General features: G+C 52.3%; 1 protein-coding gene across 3 annotated transcripts; it reads left to right on the forward strand.

Moving 5' to 3' along the window:
- The first annotated feature begins 5773 nt into the window (after positions 1 to 5773).
- Positions 5774 to 15500, forward strand: LOC115333964 (protocadherin-10-like). 3 transcript variants are annotated; one of them, XM_029997555.1, is made up of 5 exons: positions 5774 to 7664; positions 7770 to 8870; positions 10074 to 10132; positions 10237 to 10325; positions 10574 to 15500. In XM_029997555.1, exons 1-5 carry the CDS (start codon positions 6312 to 6314, stop codon positions 10831 to 10833), a joined length of 2862 nt encoding a protein of 953 aa, XP_029853415.1. In that variant the 5' UTR covers positions 5774 to 6311; the 3' UTR covers positions 10834 to 15500. The 3 variants fall into 3 exon arrangements, with proteins under 3 accessions (XP_029853415.1, XP_029853414.1, XP_029853416.1); XM_029997554.1 differs by having other exon boundaries at positions 5774 to 8870; positions 10574 to 15496; XM_029997556.1 differs by lacking the exons at positions 10074 to 10132; positions 10237 to 10325; positions 10574 to 15500 and adding an exon at positions 9526 to 10058 and having other exon boundaries at positions 5774 to 8870.
- The last annotated feature ends 6917 nt before the right edge of the window (positions 15501 to 22417 follow it).

Below are 22417 nucleotides of genomic sequence, written 5' to 3' on the forward strand. Positions count from 1 at the left end.
CCAACTCACGCGTACCTCCCCATCGCCAGCTTTGCCGTGCTGAGTGCCTGGGGGGGCCAGGGCCGCTCTGTGGAGGGCTGCGGGAATATGGTCCCTGCTCGAGAGCATGTGATCTGCCAGGCAGCCGAGGAGCCCCGGGGGCACTGCCATGCCTTTGTTCCTCCTTCTCTTTCTTTTCCACCTTCAGGTTTTTTTTCCCTCTGCTTCCAGCCTGATGGTATGCAGCACTCCCCCCCCCCCCCCCCCCCCCGCCTTTCCACCCACAGTTCCTGTCTTGATTTTCCTTCCCCTCTACAAATATGTGTTCCTTAGGCTCCTTATCCTCCCTGCCCAGCACCCCTCATCAGCATTGCCTCCCCAAACTTGTCAACTTGTCCTTTTTTTTCCTCCCTTGCCCCCTCTCCCTGTTTTCCCACAGGCCCTCCTTGTCCCTTCCCCTGCCTGCTCCTCTTCCTTCCCTCCAGCTGCTTGGGCTCCTGTTCGCTCACTCTCTGTCTCCCCTTCTCTGACAGTTTGGGGGAAATCTGTCTGTGTCAACACACAAATTCCATTATTTATTGGCTGAGCGGAGCGAGGTCCTACACTCGTCTGTAATTGTCTGTAGATCAAAGCGCCTGCTGATGGCAGCTTTGCCTTCTCGCAGCAGAACACCACCCCCAGCTTCACGCTCCCCATCCTCCCGGGGGAGTCGGGTGCGTGCATGTTGACACCCTCGATGACTGATCTCCCAGACAGAGAGGAAAGAAGTAGGGCTGGTGGGGGAGAAAAGGGAGACCTGGAGGATCTGCAAAGCTCCCGGGGGCAGATGGGGATGTTGGGGGGTGTCTCAGGGGCCACACAGTCCCCAGCAGGGGCTAGGGGAGGGTGGGAAGGTGGAGGTGGTCCCTATCCTGGGAATGGGGACAGAGAAATGAAGTGAAAGTGGGGATGGGGAAGCAGGATCCACATATCTGTCCAGGACTGGAAGAACTGGAATTTCTTCTCCAGAGATGCATCCCCAGAGATCCAGGATGGCTCCATAGAAGCAGATAGCTAAAAACCAGAAATGGGGACAAAGGAGAACATGCCTTTTTCTACCTTTCCCTTCTGAAAGCACCAATCTAGCCCAGAGATGTAGGACTTCAAAGTAAAATGCAGGCACCCGTTTGTTGTTTGGGCATTGATGCAAGGGTATGTGTGTGGAGAGAGGACAACAAAACATCCACCCCAACTCCAACCCCTTGGCGTCCTCATTGGGGTCCCAACTCCAACATTTCCAGCTGCTATTTAGCATGCTGTGAGAGGAGAGGAGAGGAGATACTCCCTTGTGGCTACAGGACCTTCTTCTCATAGGAAAGAGCAGTTCAAATTTCTTGTAGCATCACCCCAGATGGAGCAGAGAGCTGCAGTGGTTTCTCTGCTGGAGGAGGAGAAGTCAATTGGAACCCCTGTTCCCAGGGCCAGTCTTCCCATTTCATCAAGATACACTGGGGAACTTGGGCTTGATGAACCCACACCTTCTGTTCCACATGGATTTGCAGACACGAAGTGACATAGACACCATTGACAGTTCTGACAGCTTGCACTGTCCAATGCGTGAAGCTGCTTGGCTTAAGCCATGGGTCTGGATGCCTTTAACTGTCCTGCTGCACCCAGCTTTTCCTCCTTGTGACACCGCCCTGGCCCTACCATCAGACCTCTTCTGACTTCTTTTTTGCACAGAGTTCAGGCAGTTTCACTTACACTTCTCCCTGTAAGGTATTTTTCCAAACCTTAAATCAGTTTTTTAGTCTTCTTTCAAAACTTCAGGCTCAGGCACTGCGCACAGTATTCCAAGATTAGTCACACTGGTGCCTGACAGAGGAGAAGTGTTATCTTCTCTGTCCCAAAGCCTCTGCTCTTCCCCCATGCAAGCATCACACCATTGCCCACCCTTACTTGCCTGCTCACTGACCCTCCATTCCTTCTCAGTCCTTCCCAGAGGAGAGGAGACATTCCCACAGGACATTTTAGGGGAGAGCCTCTAAGAGGATCCCCAGGGCAGTACAAGTCCCAGCCCTCAGGATAATGGGGACACAGCCCTTCTTCTGCTTTGCGTCCAAGGTCTCTTACTTCAAGAGGAACAAAACACCAGCCATGAAAGCAGATCCCTTTGTGGGCTTGGGTTTGCAAGAAAATCTCCCCCCTCTGAAGCAGGAGTAGAGGCGTTGGCTTCTTGAGCTGCTGGTGAAGTCTGTGTCCTACAGGGACCCAGAACTGGCTCACCCAGAAGCTGAGTGGAACTGGCGCCCCATGTCCTGAAAATGCTCAAAAGTAGACGACGTCTACAGAGGGTCTGCTTGGAGCTGAGGCTGTGTTTTGGCCCCCATCTATCACAGGCAGAGGGGTTGGGGGATTTGTTCCTATGTGTTGCTGGCCTAGAGAATCCAATGTACTCTACCAGTAGTGGCCCTTGAGTTGGTCACCTCGGCTGGCTACATCTTGTCGGCTAGAAACCACATGGAACTTCAGGAAAACTTTACAGACACACCCTGGCTCCAAACCTGCCCGGTGCGATAGGTCTACCTGCACCGCTGCCAGGGAATATGAGGGTGCTGAGCAACTCAAGCACTTTGCAGGACAGAGCCCATGGACTTGGACTTCCAGTGGGAATGGAGCCCCAGAGTCCTTCATTGTTCCATACGGCACGTCTGGTCTGTGAAAAGAAATGGCTCCTTGACAAACACAGGACCTGCGCTTTCTTGAAACCAAGGCCCTCTGGACAGCGGTCTCCCTCGCCTTGGTGACCACTTCACCTCTGCTCAGCGTGGGTTGCTACAGATGGGGGCTTTCCAAATCACACAATAGTTTTGATCAGTCAGGAGCTCTGGAGGTCCCTGGTGCATCCATGCTCAGAGCAGGGCCAGTAGGTCAGTTCGCTCAGGAGGATCTCCAAGGATGGCAATTCCTGCCACAGTCTGGTCTTTGTGCCAGTGTTTTACCACCCTCAGAGTGAAGATTTTTTCCTTAAGATCTAATAAGAATTTCCCTTTTCCAGCTTGTGCTCATACCTTCTTATCCTGTCCCTGTGTGCCTCTGAAAGGAGATTGGGCATGTTTCATGTTTTGCATCCCAGCACCCAAGGTCAGGCAGAGTGCCTCACCAGCCCTGATAAACACACCAAGACGGCCACCATCCCCTTCAGGGCACTGGTTTTTTCTCTGGGGAAGGCACGGAGTCAAAGCTTCAGAGGGGAAGGAGCACTGATCAGGGCATCCTGCTGCACAGAGCTTTGTGGCTTCAAAGACTGAGCCCCCAGCACCTGACCCTGCACAAGCAACCCAGGACTGACTTACCAGCCGCGGGGCCAGGGCTGCTCTCATCTTCAGCCAGGAGAACCCCCCCCCCCCCCACTGTGGTTGTCCTCTTGGGCACTGCAAACTATAAGTGCTCTCGCTTTGAGCAAGAAGGGAGCAGCGAACCCACATGCACGGCTGGGCAGACGGGTGCCTTGGGGAGCTGGGGGAAGGGATGTGCGGTCTGGCAGGGACAGCATTTCTGGCAGACCCTTCTGCTGCCCTAGAATGCAGCGGGCAGGAAAACAGAGTGACGGTGGTGGCTGGGCAAGGTTTGGTGCCTGCAGGCAGCTGGGTGACGGTCCCCCAGCCCTTTGCTCTCTGCATGGCTTTTCCAAGGCGGCTCAGCCTGCGGCATCTCCCACTACATCCCACCCTGATCTCTCCGGCTGGCCTTGCCAAGGCACATCAGTGCTGACCTGCGGCAACTGGCCACCCACCCGCTTGTGCCAAGACATCTCAGAGAGACCCCTCCCTTTCTTCTAGCTTCCAGCATCTTCCAAAACAAGCTTCTAGCTGCGTCTTGATTCCTTACCTCGAGAGAACAGGGCTGGCAGCTGAACACTCCCCTGCATCACAAGAGGGGACTTAAAATCTACAGGACATGAAGTGGGGTGTTAGCTGGGGTGCTGGACTGTCCCTATGTCATCTCCCCCATCCTGCTGTTCAGCCTCCTCTGCTGCGCCCCCCCAAACAAGGCTCTTTTTTGGATTCCCCATCCCTCTGCAGCTCCCCCAGCCTGTGCCATTTCCTTCAGGAAAGGGATCCTTGGAACAAGCCTGTGCCCCCTCTGAAGCCCCCCACTTTTGACCTTGGTCCCCTGGAATCGTGGGAGGTGCAGTGGGGGGCAGGAAGGGACTCCAAGGTTTGGGGAGGTGAGGAAAAGAAACAGAATGAGACTATTCCGTGACCTCCCTTAGGGGAGGGAAGCAAGGGGGTGGGGGATGGACAGATCCCCCCCAAGGAAGCGACGATGGAGAGCTGCGGGGTGGGGGGGGCATTGCCGAGCAGAGCCGAAAAAGGGCAGGCAGGACCGGGCAGGGGGCCGGGGGGGCACGGATCCTGCCGGGAACGGGTTGCACTTTTGGGAGGAGGGGAATGGATATTTTAATCTGAATCAAACAAAAGGGCGAGAGCCGCTCCGAGGATTTCCCGGAACGCACTTGGTCGGAGACGGGGAAGGACTGGAGAGAGGGAAACGAGACCCCCGAAAATCTCTGTGTCCAGTGTCCCCCCCCGTCCCCCCCATCCCCCTCTGGCCTGAGCCGCCCTCGGGGGGGTCCCGGAGCAGCCCTACCCCAACCATCCCACCTCCGGGGTCCCAGCCCCGGGCAGGGCTGGGCGGTGATACAGGGCGGGGCGGGGGGACACAGACCGGGGATTGGGGGGGGGCAGGGGTGTGGGTTGAGAAAAGAAACAGATCGGGGCGGGGGGTGACAGCGACGACGCCAGGGGTGGCCCTGGCGTGTGAGATGGTGCGGGGGCCGGGCCCGTCGTGATCGGCGCTTCCGAGGCAGGCTGGGCTTCGCTTACCGGCTGCCGTCCCGATTCCACCCGTGAGCGGCCCGACCCCACGCGTGACCCAGCCGTCCCCCTCCTTCCACCTGCTCCCCACCCCGGCCTCCACCCAACCCCTGCCCCCTCCTCTCCCCAACCGGCGGCCCCACGAGCGCGGCACGTCCCGCGTGGGTCGCGCTGCCCTCCCAGGGACCAAATCCCCTTTCCCCAGCCCGACAAACCCCTCCAGCCCCTCCGCCTCCTGCTTCCTCCGGTCTCCCGGTCGCCTCTGGATCCTGCCTCCCACGCGTGTCCCCGTGGGGAGCGGGGGGGGGGGGCGGTTGGGGCCGGCGGTTCCCTTCCCACCGGGGACCGGGAGGCAGACACAAAGACGGTGAAATATCACCGCACGGCTAAAGCCGCTCCGAGCCCCGCCGAGCCCTTAACTAGATCGTTAGGGGATTATCCGCACCCTAAGTAGCCGCGGGGCGGGGGGGGGGCGGCCGCCCCGTCCCGTTACCGAGCGCCCCCGGGGACGGCGCCGGTGGGAGGCGACGGGCGGAGCTGCCCGGGCGCGGCGGCGGCTGGAGCCCGGTCTGCGGGGAGAACGGATCGGCCAGCGGAGGGACCGTGATCGGTACCGGGGAGGGGAGCGGGGGGAGGGAGCGGGGGGGTCGCAGAGGGCTCCGTCTGTCGCCCTCCGGGGACCGGTGGGGGACCCGAGGCTCCGTCCGCGCCCGCCTCCCCCTCGCCTTCTGCGGGGGGCGGAAAGTTTGTGCCCGCGGGGGGGGGAGCAGCCGCCAGGGGTGGGGGCGTAGGGGTGGGGGGGACCGGTCCTGGGGTGTCCGGCGGGATCGTGCCCCGAGAGCCCGAGGGGGCTGACGCTGGCGTGCCCGGCGGGGTACCGGGATTAGGGGCGCGGGGCTGTGGGCAGGCGGGGTGTCGGGGGTGGGAGCAGGCAAGGAAGGAGCGGGGGGTGGGGGCTCTCTCTGTGCCTCCGCACGGATGGGCTCAGCATTATCCAGGGCTGTAATCCCCCCTGCTCCGGTAATTAAAAACTCCGCATTACAAGGAAAACGGTGTGCAGGGAAATGTAATCAAGTCTGGAGGGGCTTAACCATCTGGTAAAGGTTAGGACCGGCACGGCGGGGGACGCGGCCGGGGGATTTGGCAGCCGCCGCGATCCGGGCTCCTCTTAATCTACCGCGGGGACGAACGCAGCATCTGCGGGGTAATACCGGTGCCCCGGGCAGCGATCGGTCTCGCTGGAGCTCCCACCGCCGTTAACGGGACCTCCCCGGGGCTAGCCACCTTCCCAGGTGCGCCCGGCTCCAGTAGACCGATTCTGGTGTGGCACCGGGGCCCGGACTGCGTCCTCTCCCCGGGGCCAGCAGGGAAAGGGTTAAGCGGCCGCCGGTGGCTGCGGCTCGGCCCCAAAGCTCCGGGCAGGGCCCTCCCCCCCCGCCCCCGGGAGCCCGAAACTCTTTGGAAGTGCAAGGGATGAGCAAAGGTGAGGGGGGACCCGGCGGCGCGGGTGGGACCCCGCGTCCCCGGAAGGGCTGCGGGGCCATGGGGACCGGGCCAGGCTCCGGGCCATGGGGGCAGCTCTTCCTCCGCTCCCTCCTCTTCCTCCTGCTGGCCGGGGCTCCGGCACCGCGACTGGCGAGCGGGCAGCTGCGCTACGCCGTGCCGGAGGAGCTGGAGCATGGAGCCTTCGTGGCCAATCTGGGCGAGGACCTGGGGCTGGACGTGTCCACCCTGTCAGCACGGCGGTTCCGCATCGTGTCGCGGGCCGGGGCCAGGCAGCACCTGGAGGTGAACCTGGAGAACGGGATCCTCTTCGTGAACGAGCGGATTGACCGGGAGGAGGTGTGTGAAGCCAGGGGAACCTGCCTGCTGCACCTGCAGCTCCTCGTCGAGAGCCCGCTGGAGCTCTACCGTGTTGAGGTGGAGGTACTGGACATCAATGACCACGCGCCCACCTTCCCCTGGCAAGAGTATGTGCTGGAGGTGGCCGAGTCCGCTGTGCTCGGTGCCCGCTTCCCACTGGAGAGCGCCCAGGATCCTGACGTGGGTACCAACTCGGTGCACACCTACCGGCTCAGCCCCAACGGTTTCTTTTCGCTCGAGGTGCAGACGCGCAGTGACACCAGCAAGTTTGCAGAGCTGGTGCTGGAGCGCGCCCTCGACCGCGAGCAGCAGCGTGTGCACCGAGTGCTGCTCACTGCTCTTGACGGCGGTGTCCCCGAGCGCTCAGGCACAGCTCACATCCTCGTCACTGTACTGGATGCAAACGACAACGTGCCTGCCTTTGACCAGCCCTCATACGGCGTGAGCCTTCCTGAGGATGCCCCTGCTGGCACCCTGGTCATCCAGCTCAATGCCACTGACCTGGATGAGGGCCCCAACGGGGAAATCGAGTACTCCTTCAGTGGGCATGCACCACCACATGTCCGGGAGCTCTTCCACATAGAGCCCCGGAGTGGGCAGGTGCTGCTGAAGGGCTCCCTGGACTATGAGCGGGCAAGCCTCCACGAGCTCTATGTGCAAGCCAAGGACCGTGGACCCTCAGCTGTGGCCGTGCACTGCCGGGTGCTTGTGCACCTCCTCGATGTGAATGACAACGCACCAGAGGTGACCCTCACCTCTGTGTCTACGCCTGTGCTGGAGGATGCCCCACCAGGCACTGTCATCGCTGTCATTAGTGTTCTGGACCGGGACTCTGGGGACAACGGGCGTGTGAGCTGCGAGGTTGGCCCTGATGTACCCTTCGAGCTCCGCTCCTCCTTCCGCAACTACTACACGCTGGTCACCACGCAAGCGCTGGACCGGGAGGTTGTGCCCGAGTACAATGTAAGCATCACAGCACGGGACATGGGCTCCCCTGCCCTGCTGACCCGCAGCACCCTCACTGTCCCGGTGTCCGATGTGAACGACAATGCCCCACACTTCCTCCAGCCCTCCTACAGCGTCTACGTGATGGAGAACAATGCGCCAGGCGCCTCCATCTGCTCCGTCAGTGCATTGGACCCCGACTGCCAACAAAACGCCTACCTGTCCTACTCTATTGCTGATGGGCACATCCATGGCATGCCTGTGGGCACCTATGTGTCTATCAACTCGGACAGTGGGCACATGTATGCCCTGCGCTCCCTCGATTATGAGCAAATCCGCAGCTTCCAGATCGAGGTACAAGCACAGGACGCGGGTTTCCCCCCACTCAGCGCCAACGTCACTGTCCACATCTTTGTGCTGGACCAGAATGACAATGCTCCGGTCATCGTTTCCCCCATGCCCCGCAACGGCTCCGTGGCCACCGAGCTGGTGCCGCGATCAGCCAGGCCTGGCTACCTCGTGGGCACAGTGTCAGCGGTGGATGCGGATGCAGGGCTGAACTCCCGTCTCTCCTACCAGCTCCTCCAGGCCACTGACTTCACCCTCTTCAGTGTGGCACCAGACACGGGCGAGCTGCGTACCCTCCGCTCCTTTCTGGAGCAGGATGCAACCCAGCAGCGGCTGGTGGTGCAAGTGCGGGATGGTGGGCAGCCAGCCCTCTCTGCCACTGTGTCTCTCCTCCTTTCGGTGGTGGAGACCATGCCTCAGACTCTCTCTGACTTCAGTGAGTTCAGCCTCCCCCCAGAGGCCTCCTCATCCTCCCCACTTACCCTCTACCTCCTTGTTTCCCTGGGCTCCATCTCCTTCACCTTCCTCCTCGCCATCCTCATCCTCACGGCCATTCGGTGCCGCAGAGAGCAGCGCTCCTGCCAGGGTGACAGCTGCTCACCACCCTGCTGCCACTGCTGCCCCGGGTCCAGACCCTCCTCTGATGGCCTGAAGACATCCAACCTGATGGTGCAGCCCTCCGCAGGGACCACAGCTGCCACCTGCCTCGATGTACCCGGGGGTGGCCCCCCAGGCTACTGCTACAAGGTCTGCCTTGGTCCTGAGTCTGCCCAGAGTGACTTCATGTTCCTCAAACCCTGCAGCCCCCCCAGGAATAACGAGAAGGATCCCGGGAAGCTGTCCCGGCCGGGACAGCATCTCCAGGTCTCCAAGCAGGTAACACTGTGCCGGGTAGTGCTTACCGTCGCTCCACGGGGCCCCCCCGCCCCCTCCCTCAGCCTCTGCCGTGAGAGAAACCAGGCACGGCTTTTCCCAGAGAATAACGGGCGCCTTTGATCAGTGCAGGAATTAGGAGCCGTCAGGCAGCGGGAAACTCTCCACCGGTCTAATTACCGGGGGAGTGTCAGGCTCAGGTGAGGCAGAGGAAATCCCTTCCTGCCACCTTTTTGCACCCCCATTAAAGGGGGTGCTCCGGTGCCCCAGAGGGGTGGGATGGTGGGGGTGGCATCTCCTTCATGTGGGTGAACAATTCACACCAGGACAGCCTGAGCATCGCTGCAGCTCTGCTTTCCCTGTGCTGGCGGGGGTCCGCAGTGTCCTGCTGCTGCACCTGGGGCTGGACCCAGCCCTGCCAGCATTGCTCATGCCCCCAGTTCTGGCACGCAGGCCTGGCTGCTGTGCCGCACTGGGCTGCACCGTAGGGTAGGGAGCGGGGTATTTGGGGTGGGATTTTGATGTCAATATTTGTTAGGTATTGAAATGAGGAACATCTAATTTTCCCAATGAAAGACTCTTTCTGAAACACGATTACAAGGATGGAGAGTGATGAGGCGTCTAATCCACTTACGTTTGACTTCTTTTAATAAAACAGCCCTTCCAAGGAGAGTCCAAGACTCACTGCCAAGAGGCTCTCCCTGCTTGTGTCCTTGCACCACTGGACTCACTTCTCTAATACGTTAATGGGATTTTCCCCTAGTTGTTTGCAACCCCCCTGCAACATTGAGTATGCAGCCAACTTCTGCACCTCTCACCCTCTGGTGTCTGAGACCTAGGCTAAGTTACCATCGCACTGGCAAAAAAGGCTTTTTAAAATTAACAGAAATAGGAAAAGCTCCTCTTTCTCCCCAGAAGGACAGACTTTGGCAATTAAACTCTCAGAGACAGAAAGCAAGCCCCAGACAACTCCGATGTCTCAGGAAGGTAGGGAAGGTCCAGAAGGGAACAGGCTGGTTCAACACTGCCTCAGTTTCCCTAAAATGGGAATGTGCTGCTTGCTTCTCTGCAAAGAAGGAGATGGAGTCCTGCATCCCTGGCTACTGAAGCCCAGTGCTGGCAGGGCTGGGCTGATTAACAGAGGGTCCCAGGGCTGATTAACAGAGGGTCCCGATAACCAGCCTTGCCTCTCCCTGTGTTTTCCAGATCAAGCAGCCCAACACGGACTGGGTGCCTCCAAGCACGCAACGACCTGCCCTGAAGAGGTACTAAATCTGGCACTGTGGGAACAGAAGGAGCGGGTGGAAGGGGGATGTGGGGACGGGGAGGTTATCTCCAACGCAGCTTTGAGTTGATCTCTTCTCTTTAGCTCCCAGAGCCTGGAGGACGTGGGGGAAATCCGCAGGGCCCTCCAGAAGGAGCACGAGAGGCTGTGCACACTGGTGACTCCTGTCTCTGGTTAGTATTGGGTTGCTGGGCTGGGAAGACCAGACCCTCTTGTTGCTTGGTGGAGGTGCAGTGGGGGGGACACATGCCTGTTCCTAGCAGTGGCAGAGTTTTGTGGGATGGAAGGGGCATCCAGGCTCCAGAAGGAAGGTTGGTGACACATGGCCACAGGCTTGCACCCTGGGACATGGATGTCACTGTCGCACTGAACTATGGATGTGACCTCCCCTGAGCCAGTCTCACACTCATCTTTCCTCCAGAGTTTCAGAAGGCTTCAGCAGGCACTAACAGCATCTGGACACCACAGTACAGCCCCTTGTACCCAGGGCACATCCCAGCCCTGGATTATCAGCACAATGTCTACATCCCCGGCACCCCAACTCTGCTTTCCAGCAAAGATGGGCCCCTCTTCCTGGGCCGGGAGAACAAGAACAGCTTCTCCACCTTTGGCAAGAGGAAGAAGATGACAACTTACTGTGACATGCATGACAGTGTGGTTATCAACAATGACCTGAAATAGTGACCAGTGCTGGGCCTGGATGGCTCTGCCCAAGGCCCTGGGAATCACTTGCATTATTTCAGCTGCTAGGTCCACCAGCAGCACACAGCTTGCTGTATGGATCACTCAGCTTTGCGGGGCTGCTGGGATAGTGGCTCACCAGAGTGTGGGGAAAGGATTTAAGGAGCAAGAGACTGAAAAGTGATAGGGATGGGCAGGGGAAGGGGCGGGGGGGCATTCCTCCCATCTTATCCTGCAGAGCTGTGTTGGCAGCAGGTGCTGTTGGGGGTCCATATGACCAGATTTAAGCAAATCTGCCTTGAGTTTACCCATTCCCATGTCCCCTTAGGGACCATCCATCTCTGTAAACATTGTCACTTCTTTGTCTTGTCTGGCTGTGTGAATGTACTGAGCTGCATGCCTGTATTTCTGTCCCAGTAGGCATGGAAAATGTATGCAGACCAAGTCTGGTTCAGTCAAGCCTGACCCTGCATACTGGGGCAGTGACCATTGCTCTGTCCCTGAGATCCAGTGGGTTGTGTTGCATGTCTAGAGCAGCTGGTGGCCTGTCTTCTCCAGGAAGTGAGTGCAAAACCCAGACATTATGGGTGCTTCCCTTCAAACCCTGACCCAACAATTGCAGGGCTGGGGACCCGAAGTCCAGGACACAGCCTGGGTCAGGACACAGCCAGTCTTTCCTTTGGGAGCAGCATGAGCTGGAGCACATACAGATTGGATGGTCAGAAGAGCTGTTAGGTTAAGCAGCTGAGAGATGCACAAGGTGACGCCCTTCTGGCTAACTCTGTAGCCCAAGGCAACATCATCTGAATGAAAGACAGTTTCCAGCCACTGGAGCGGCCCCAACACAGGTGACAGTCCTTTTCCCTCCTCCCCCTGCCCTCACACGGATTCTCTGTTTTCCCCAAGCCCTGAATGCCTGGGAGAACCCCTGCACTGGGGGCCCCACCTGCATAGGACAGACATCTCCCACTGTGCCCTGCTTCTCTTTGAGGACTTTTAGCTGGCTCTCAGGAGCCCTCAAGGGCAGGACTCCAGCCCTGGAACAGTCTCTCCCCTGCCCTGCTCACCCTACACCTGTCCACCCAGTCTGTCTGCCACCATTGCCAATCGCTTCTGTCACGGGACAGTTCATTTCCAATCCATCTGTGCAGAACATGACAGCTCTTTCTAAAGCAAGTTTGTTTCACAATGTCTGATTTGTACCAATAAATTGTATTTTAATAGCTCACTCTGGCTCCTGGCTGTCCCTGAGCTGCACATGACAGCAGGAATTGCTGCTCAGCTCTTGGAGCAGAGCTCTCCACTCCAGGAGACACGTGTCCCTCTGTCCTCCTTAGTTGCTGGAGCAGCCCAGGAGAGCTCATTTTATTCACTTCACCTGCATGCTGGGGGCTCAAGGTCCCCTTCCGTCCTTCCCTGGACTCAGGAGCACTTTGGGTTCATGGCCAGGAGGAGCCATGTGCTGGAGATGTCACACAGCTCCTTGCTCCATGCTCCAGCTTGGGGAGACACTCTGCAGGGATTTGCACCAAGGCATGGACATAAAGGGCTTTGAACTGCTGGGGAGAGGGGCTGGATCTGGCAGTAATGGCTTATTGTTGTTATCATGCATTGCTTTCTATGGTTCATTTAAGTTTTCCCCTGGATGCTTGCCACCCACCAGCTTGCCTTGGGAGTCGCAGAGATAGCCTGGATGTGTGCCAGGTGTAGGGACCAACTGCCTGGGAATAGGCAAGCCTGTATCTGCTGGTGGGATGACTCTTGACTTGATGTAGGAAGCAGTTCGCTTCTGGATGAAGTCCTGAGATGGCCACGCCATGGCTGTCCTTTTCTTACCCCCCCACTTGCTCAGCGACTGGCTTGGGGAGGCTGCAATGAAGCTTTTGGGATTAACCCAGGAAAGTCCTTGTCTACAAGTGGGTAACATGCTCTTTAGTGGAAGCGGGGGGGTAGGGAACACTCAAAGAGACCCCATGGGATTCAGGGACCCAGGACGACAGTGCTTTGGACATGAAAGGGACCTCGCTGCTTCTGGTGACTTCAGTCCCTGCTCACATCTGCCTGACTGTGAATAGATGAAATATTCCCTGTCCTAATCAGATGGTAGGATGGAGGATTTTATGCTGCTGAATGTATTCTTCAATGGTCTCTACAGAGCATTAAGGTTAAAAAAAGAATCCCAAACAGCCACTGCCTGAGACCTCTGTACAGCATTAGCTTGTTTCACTGCTTCGAAAGAACAAAAGAATTATGTAAAGTGATACAATAAATTTAATAACAGCCTCAAGAAGTAATAAAAACATCAGATGGACCTGACTCCCTGTGGGGCAGCAAGCATCTCCCTTCCCCGAATTAGCTCTTGCAACATCTTCCCTGCCATTTTCAGATGGTGTTGGCCAGCCATTAGGAGACGACTGCAGCCCAAGTCCAGCAGAGGGGCTCAGCCACATCCCCTCTGCAGCAGGGCCAAGCCGTTAGCTGTGTTTTAGCTCAGGCAGCAAAAGCACCCAGTGCATGTGCTTCACGGTATCCAGAATCTAAAGGAACGCATGGAGCTGGCGCTTTGTATCAGATTCCCAGGTGTGGCTTCCCAAAGGGAAATTGATCTCAAAATTGATCCCCCAAACCATAGGCATTTGAAACTGACACTTTGTATCCCTGTCTTTGGAATTTCGTGGGGGTCAGCAATCAAGTGGCCAGGTTTTGCCACGTCCCCGCGAGTGTGTCACTCTGCAGTGTATTTTCTTGGCATTTTTTAACCCCTACTACTAAGGCTCAACTGACGCCCAGTAAATTGCCTCCCTTTCCTCTCCATTACTCCTGGCTGTCCTCAGCCCAGGAGATGAGATAGATACACACACACGTCTGCGCCTCTTGCTGATCCCCAGGTTTGCATGTTCGGGTCAGGCCTCTTCCAAAAGGGATTTGAGGGTCAACGCAGTGCCCAGCCCAGGCCCCAACACCCCACATTCCCTGAGGATCTCCTTTTGCTTAGTTGAAGGAAACCCCGCACTGACAAGAGCTCAGTTTCAATCTTTCTTCTCGATCAACATAGTGAGAAAAAGGACAATAAAAAGGGACTTGCTTTAGGGGAGAGAGCACTTGCTTAAACCTAATTCAACAACACTACTATACCTTCTTCAAAGGGCACGCCTGGTCAGAATCGTCCATCTAATAGATGAGATCTCTTTTGAAGATCTCCCGCAGGGACAGGGTGTCATAAAAAATGCAAGGTCTTTGCCCTACAACCAGTTATTTTTACAACTCTTCCTGTGCTTACACTCCTGCACAGTTCATGAGCATTAGCTGGTTTCTGTAGTCTGGTAATGCACTGGGCATGAGAGCTGCTTTGGAGACATACTCAACAGAACGCTCTCTATATGCTCCTCTCATACATTCCGGCTCTCTCAGAGATCCAGAGGCAAATCTGGCTTTCAGGGACCTGCCAGCCAGCTTGAGATTTGCTTCTACAACAGCAGGAAAGCTGCCATGTGGTGCAGTTGGCTGCAAAATGCTGCAGGCCATGCTAGGCAGGCACATAGCGCTGCTGGGCACCAGCACAAATCGGGGGTTTTTGGTGTGCTCTTGCTATTGCTGACTAGACTCTTTGGATGGAAACATTACTTACATCTCTGTAATGACTTGAAAGTGTATACCAGAGAGACAAAATGAATCCAGAGGTAGAGAGAAAAGGGGCCAGAGAGAAGGACCTAGAATGGCTGGTGCTCAGCTCTACTCCAGTCTGCCATGCATGGAGTCAAGTAGCAGCCAATGAAGCCCACAGGAAACCTTAGTGGGGATGCAGCACTCTGCATGCGGTCAGGTTAGGCTGGGTAGAGCCATGAATACAGGTGGTGTCAGTTCCCCAGAGGGGTCAGTATCGGCAGGACAGAGCTAAAATCCATGGGGACCAGTGGGAGTCTGCGCATTGACCTTGCAGGGTTCTGGATCTAGCCTAAAGTCTGTGGCACTCAGTGGTTAATTAACAGTGAAGTCTGTGGCACTTGGTGGTTAATTACAGTCTCCGAAGATGCTAGGGCTCTGTTTTCCTGTGTTCTTTTCTCACTTGAAGATGACGCTGGAACAAACACACCTTAATTTAGCCAAGACTGGGTCAAGGTCCATGCTGATTTCTTTTCAAATTGCCTCAGTGTCTTAAATATGTCCCTAGACTCACCCTACAGAACAGCCTGCTGTTCTTGGCTGGATCCCCTCCTTCCTTCTTGATCTCAGTAGGTGTTTTGTAGAAATAAATATCCTTTAGCTTTTCTTATAATAATTTAGCCTCTGCCACACTGAAAAATGGTCTGCATGATTGTCACATGCTCATTTTCTCTGTTCCTTTGCACCTTTTCTTTTTTTTACTCTCTGAAAACATTAGTTGCCAAGTCCTCCACAGAGATCAGAGGAAGAAACAGGCCTGGGCTAAGTGAAGCTTTTGACTCCCCAGTTTGCCTATAATGTGTTTTCAGTCTAAGTGGTGGAAATGTCACTGACTCTGTTTGTAGCATTCACTTAAGTGGAATTAATGCTTCTTGTTAGTGATAATATGACTTAATCAGCTTAATTATTGTAAGACATAAGTAGACACCTTTGTGTATTGAATAACTTATGACATACTGGACGAAAAAGCATGAGTGAAGGCTTTGAAAATAAATTAAATATGACCTCTAGTGCAGCCTGCACTTTGACTAATGATTCATCTCCCATGAAATTCAATGATTTACAAATCTTACATTTGAATAAATGATACATTTTTGCATGTTTTAAACAATAGCAGTGATTTTTATTTCAGCGTTCAGAATTCAAAGTGTTTCTCCAATGCCAGGAAGCAGGGCAAACAAGTTCATGTTAAACGGATTGAAAAATAAAACATTTGTGCAGTCAACCATCAGAAATACATCCAGAGGATCTGCAGGCATTTGTGATGAGATACTTATTTTAATTCATTGCTAGGAATATCTGCAACAACAGGTGAAAAAAATGCATCAGAAGAAATGTAGAGAGAGTGAAGATTCCCAGAAGGGTCACTAAGGTTTTCACATCAAATCCGTTAATTTCAATAATGTCTACAACAGAAAATATCATTAAATAGCTCCAGAAATGTCTTATCATACTTTTTGCCTGCACAGAAAATAAATCATACTTATACAAAAGAAGAAGAAGCAGGAAAAGCAACCATCAATCAAGAATATTATTATGAGCATTAGTAACATTTCTGATAGGCCAGGATGCAGAGACTCTGTGATAGCAGGCTGCATGTGAAATAGAAAAATTGGGGTTAAATTGCTATGTGAACCCAGGGAAAAGATGAGCTGTCTGAATTTGTTCTGTTCTATTGCAATGAGTCACTGAATTTCTGTATCCAAATCTTCCCCTAAAAAGCACTGGAGTTCATCGTGGTGCAAACAATAATGCAGATCTCTACACAGGGATTTTTTGAGCCCAAGTCTATCTGAAATTCAGAGGTTAGTTTAGATTCTAGCATCACAGGGAAGCCTAGCTGGATTGATGAGTCTCCTCATGTCCATGTCCATATTTCTTGGTGTTTTAACTAACAGAAAGTTTTTTTCATAGTGCCAAGGGTGATGGCTGAGGGCTCTAGGCTTAATTTTTCTGTCAAAGAGCTGCTGCTCTTTTGCACCCAGTTTATCACTGCTCTTGCTCTGCAGTCATTCAGTCTGGATTGACTAAATCTCCAAAGCTCCCCTGAGTACAGACGGAACATATCCACCCAGGTATCAAAATATAAGGAGTTTGAACTGGGGCTGAATCCCACCTGCAGAATCCCTCTTGTCCCCAGTCTCCTCCTTGATCTTCCTTTAATATCATTTACCAGAAGTGGAGATAAAGCCCTACGTGCCCAGCACCTGTCTGTCAGTGGCATTTTATCAGAGACAAGAGGAACAGATTTGCTATTTGCTTTGAGTCTCCCCTAGAAGACCAAACGTCAGGAATGTAATCCTGAAATCAGATCCTAAAACTGAAGCTTAGTTTTTCTGTTGCCAGGAAATGCAGTGTTATATTCAGTTTGCTTACCTGAACCATCTTTTCTTCCTCTTAGTTTCCCCCTGCAAAAGAGTCTGGTAGTTGCCCCAGTACGAAAGGATATCTGCCAGGGGGGTTGAATCCTTTTCCCATGTTCCCCAAGAGTCCTCTTGGCTGGTTGTGCCACATGACATGAGCCATCTGACTCCTGCAGTACCTATCAGATGGTGCTCACCATGATGGTCATGTTCCTTTGATATGTGAACAGACTTCAGTTTGCTCCTGCTGTTGCTGCAGGGTCCACCCTCATGCCCTATTTGCTGCCTCTCTTTTGGCTCAAGTTTTGTATCTGCTATAGTTTCCTAGTGAGTTTGGATCAAATCTGACCCTGCTTTGAGCAGAAGGCTGACCCAATCACTTCCAGGCATCCCTTTCAGTCTCAGTCATCATATGAATCTGTGAAGATCCCATGCTGCAACCTGCCAAATCCTTAGTGAAATTGTGACCCCTCCATGTTACCCACACGATGCACACCACCACCAGCACCCAGCTGGGACAAACCCATCCTATCTGCTGTGCTTGTGTCTACTGAGCCACCTTGTGTACAGCGTTGTGGTGTCTGAAAACCAGGGTGGATCTACATGGGGTATCAAGGCTGACAAGCAAGACACTTCCAATCTTGCAAGGGAGGAATTAGAAGATAATTTCTGCTCCTCCTATCTTGGTGACCAGCAGGGGCAAGTTACAGACTTTGTTGTAATATTATATCTTCTTAAAAAAGATAAAAAATAAATTCAAAACATGGATCTGAGCTGCAGGGACAAATCACAGCACAGAGCTTGGGAACACAATGGGGACCCTTGTGTTTTCCCCCAAGCCTTTTGCTAGTAAAGCACAGTCTGTCTGCTGAAGGAATGAGGAGGGAAGACCACTCTGGGACCCACTTGTGAAAAGCTTGATCCTGTTGGCATGGAGAATTTTCTTCACAAAGGACCACTATATGCAAATGGGAAATTGAGATGGAGTGGGAAATGAGCCCAGCAAAAAATCGTGGAAGTTTTTTGCTGCCTGCAGGTGGAATTCAAGTGAAAAGTGGGGGGGGGGGGGGGGGAGGAGGGGAAGAAGAAAGAAAAATGAAACACCCTGTCTGCATAGATTGCATTGCTGGAGAAGCTCTGAATCTTGCAAGGCATAAGAGTTGTCTGCTCAGAGGTTCCTTCCCTTGGGACTTTGCCTGGGATAGTTTCATCCATTTATCCCTGACTCCTGGCATCTGCATAACACGCTCATGGAGAGAGTTATTAGTTTAATTTTCTTGTGAATTACAACAGAGGCAGAGAGAATTAGAAAAGACTTTTTTTTTTTATTATTATCATTACTTTTTGTTTTCCAGTTGAGAGATTGTAAATGAGGCTATTCATCCTGCTAACATCAGTAGGGACCCAAACCCAAGCCTTTCTGGGGTAATTGGTTTCTGATGAGCAATCACTTGTAAAACCAATAGCAAAGGCAAGAAGTGAAATATAAATTCTCCCTTTACACACCGAGCTTTTCATTAGGATTGTGTCTGGGTTCTTTCTGGGATTCAGTAGAAAAGCCAAGAAGTGGTAAACAAGGCAGTGGACTAAGCCTGACAAGTAGTTTATATTAGCAAAAAATTGGGAGAACAGCATTTCCCAATGTCCTTGGGAACAAATAAAGCAGCTGCAGAATCCCTCAAGCTACAGTTTTCTAGTGAGCCCTTTGGCCAAACTAGGGCCTTGGGCAGGAACCAGAGACAGCAGATTTTCTCATAAGCAGGTGTTTTCATGTGGGGTGGGCCTGAGTGTGCTTCTGCCCAAAAGAGACCGAAAGGTTGAAGAAAGCAAAAAAATTAGAGACCAGGGACAGGTGTCCATGCTGCAAGTCTAACCAGGGTAGCTGATGGAAATTTGCAGTCCCTGGTATTCTGCAGTTTGCAGAATATAGTGGACCTTGTTACCTGGATTCGTTACAAGCACTGAGACTGTGAGTCAGGCTTCAGTTAGCCTTTTTTTTTATTTCCTCAGTTCTAAGTGAGGAGGCTGCTAATCTGCACTAGCTTTTGTTTCCCTGATGAACGTCATGGTGCTTAAGGCTTGATTTATTTATTTATTTTGGTGGCAAATTAAGTATCAATCTAAATGCAGCTTTCAGTGTTTTCTAAGTTGGGGTTGCTGTGCTGTCATTCATTGGCTTAACCGGATTGCTTGCTGCGTTATGGGGTTTTTTTTTCAGTAAAATCTTTTGGCATGCATACAGCTGGTTGTTGCCTTACAGATGAGTAGAGAACAGCAGGCTTGACAAAGGCAGAGAACATTTTTAAGCTCATGTGCACAGAAAGACCTCCAAAACAAGAATGATACAGACATATCTCTAACAAAACAAACCAAGCAAAATTCTTCAAACAAATCCACTTTTTCAGCTTCCAAACGCTGAAAGCTGAAACCAACATGCAGAGTAAAATCACTGATTGGACTCAGTCCTGGGCAATCTGCTTTGAGCAGAGCGGAGTGGACGAGATGTTGTCCAGAGACCTCTTCCAAACACAACTATTCTGTGATTCTGTGATCACAGTTTTTTCCTTTCCTTAACCCAAAAGAGACGGACATGTCACTGTGGCCACAGCAAGAAAGGAAACAACTGGGACATTTCCGTATTTGCATCACATTTGCTTACAACACATAGCCTGGTGCAATATTCTGCACAGCTATCAAGCAAACCAGTTTCTGTTTCTCTCATTTGGAGCCAAGCTTTCCAGAAGCCTCACAAAGCCTGGATGTACCCTGAACTAACTATGCCTTGCTACCGGTTGCACACCAGCTGGCCTCTGCTGACTGCCCTGGCTTTTTGGCCTCCCACCTCAAACATCAGGCAACCTTGTAATTTTGGTACAGCTTGAGCAGAAGTGTCTTTCCATGACAATGCCCAGGATCATTCTCCTAAGCTTAAACTTTGGAATTTGGTGGAATATAAAGCATTGAGAAGAGAAGAGGTTTTAGCTAAGACTGTGGTGTGACCTAGGAGAGGTGGAAGAGGACCAGCTGGTCCCAGCAGTTTTCCAAACTGCCCAAGCCCCTGGAATCAGTGATGACAATTCAACCCTTTCTGCCTGCAATGTGGGCAGAGGTTTGTACCAGATTTGTACCTTAGAGAAAACTTGTGTGATGGGAGGCTTGTGCCTTCCTCTCAGATTGTACAAGGACAACTCCCAGGGCCCGACACTGCACCCTTGTCACTTCTGGTACCTGTTTAGAAATCTGTACAGGCAAAAGCAGAGTCTGCAGGTAATGAATGTTTTTTCCTACTTTGAATAGCTGCCCCATGAGCCCTGGTTCGCCATCTCTTTCTCTCTTCCCCAAACATTTCCATATGTCCTTGCTCTGGGGAGAGCTGAAGTTCCCCAATAAGTTCTCTTTTGCATGTATATGCTGGCTGATCATCAGAGCACACTTCCATTTTGTCTTTATTGGGATGTCTGTCCTCCAAGTGATGAAGAGTATGGCTGATCCTTTCACTCTCAAGGCAATTGCGGTGCGGTGGAAAAAAAAAGGGAGAAAATGCAGGAAGTGAATCCTTCTGACTTTTGTTTGTTTGTTTGTTTGTTTTGTTACAGGGTTCTACTTTACAACTTTTGTTCTTTTGGATTTGCCTCATATTCCCCCTTTTCTGAGTTCAACAATGAGGAGGTTGGGACTGAAAAATCAGCAAAACATCAACAGATCACATAATTCTATATATCGCATAATTCTATATTGCTTTAAAATGTGTATGTTATTTAAGAAGATTTACCCATTGTGGTGACAATTTGTCAGAGGCACAGAGTGGTGAGTGATTGAAGAACTTTTATCAAGCCAGAAAATATTTTTGTTGCTGTTGTTCGTTTTGCTCATTCTCTGATTTATTCTGTGACCTGGCCTAGGAAACTCATTGAGGACATATGTATTTGGGAGGTCTGTGAAAGAAAAAAGAAGATGGCATTCAGGACCTGCACAGATGATGTGCAGCAAAAGAAAGTGAAAGAAAAAAATTATGGTGGGAGATTTGTCTAATTTAACAGCCTATGAGAATTTCTGCCATGGGATAATATTTGCAGTTCTTGTTACAGAAAGAAGGAAGAAAGTTAGGCAGAACATTGAAAACTGGATAAAATAGCCACTATCTGACCAGGAACCCTGTACCAGCATTGGAATTTCCCTCCATTCCCTTTCTGGTGGACATTTCAGGGAATCTGTGGTATTAGTGGAACCTATGGATAGGAAAGAAAATTGCTATGTAAGCAGGGTGCAAGATATTAGATGGTTTCCACCTGAAATCACAAAAAACTCAGTGTCTGATAGCCCACAACTCCCCTTCACCTCATGCTCACTGGCCATCCTAACACAACATCCCCAGCTTTTACATCCTGATTCTCCTTTTCACAGCAAGCGTGGCTGGCATAATTTCACGCAGTTCTTCCCTATTGCTGTAGAGCAAGGAGGAAGGAATTATTTTTCCTGCAGCTGCATAATTCTCTCACTTTATTTACAGAGGCTGAAATTAAGAAAACTCACCCTTGCACTAAATCTGTTGGGCATGGGGAGCATGGTGAAAGCAAGGAAGTGGAATTATATTGCAAATGTCAGGAGCTATGAAAAATGTAACAGACTTTAATATTCTTCTGCTGTTACTGCTGAGAGTGTCTCTCACCTGCATTCACAGAAAGTGAAGTGCCTTTTACTGAGCCCAGCTGCCACTGAGCAGAAAAGATTGCCACGCTTCCTATTTTTATTTAAAAAATACACTATCGTGTGCATCCTAATAATAAATGCACTTTCCCTTCAAATTCTCACTTTAACAATTAACCTTCAGCTACAAGACTTAATTTAAGCCCTCAGCCTTTAAAGTGAAATCCATCATGCTCCAGTAAACTTCAACCCCAAATATCCTGCTACTTATACCTTACAAGAAACTTCTACATTGCAAATTACAACCACATTCCCTACCTTCCGTGATACCTAATGCTAACTGGTGCTGAGCCAGCCACTTGGATGTTGTTCTGAAGATGTAAAACATTAATGATGCATCTCTCCATAGCTCACTTTCCCGTGAGGTTGTGTTTCAAGGTAAGTGGTTTGCATAAGATGCCTCAGAGACCTGCATTTAGTTTATTCAGTAGTATAAACAACCTGCTGCTTTTGTGCTTCTCCCTACAGAGCAAAGAAAAGCCCATTTTATACATTAAAATTGAAAGTAGCGTTTCTGAAAGATCTGTGATGGCTTTTTCTGGAGCTCAGAGCAGCTTGTCTAGTTCCAGAAGGGGTCTCACAGGGCGTAAGCAGTTTCTCCCGGTACACCCCCCTCCTCACTTAAGACCCCGTGTCCGGGAGGGAGATGAGGTCACCGGCCCTCAGCTCTGCCTGTCTCGCTGCCTGTACTGCCCAAGGCTGGGGGAGTTCGTGTCGAGGGCAGTATGGCTTTTCTTCATGGGGTTGTTTTAATTTCACCTCGATACAGCCATCCCCACGGTTCGGACAGCAGCTCCGGGGGCGGACCCTGACTCTCCGCGACCCAATTAGCATAACCCTGGGAAGTAAAG

Source organism: Aquila chrysaetos, chromosome 22 (genome assembly GCF_900496995.4).
Source record: "Aquila chrysaetos chrysaetos chromosome 22, bAquChr1.4, whole genome shotgun sequence".
Classification (NCBI taxonomy): Eukaryota; Metazoa; Chordata; class Aves; order Accipitriformes; family Accipitridae; genus Aquila; species Aquila chrysaetos.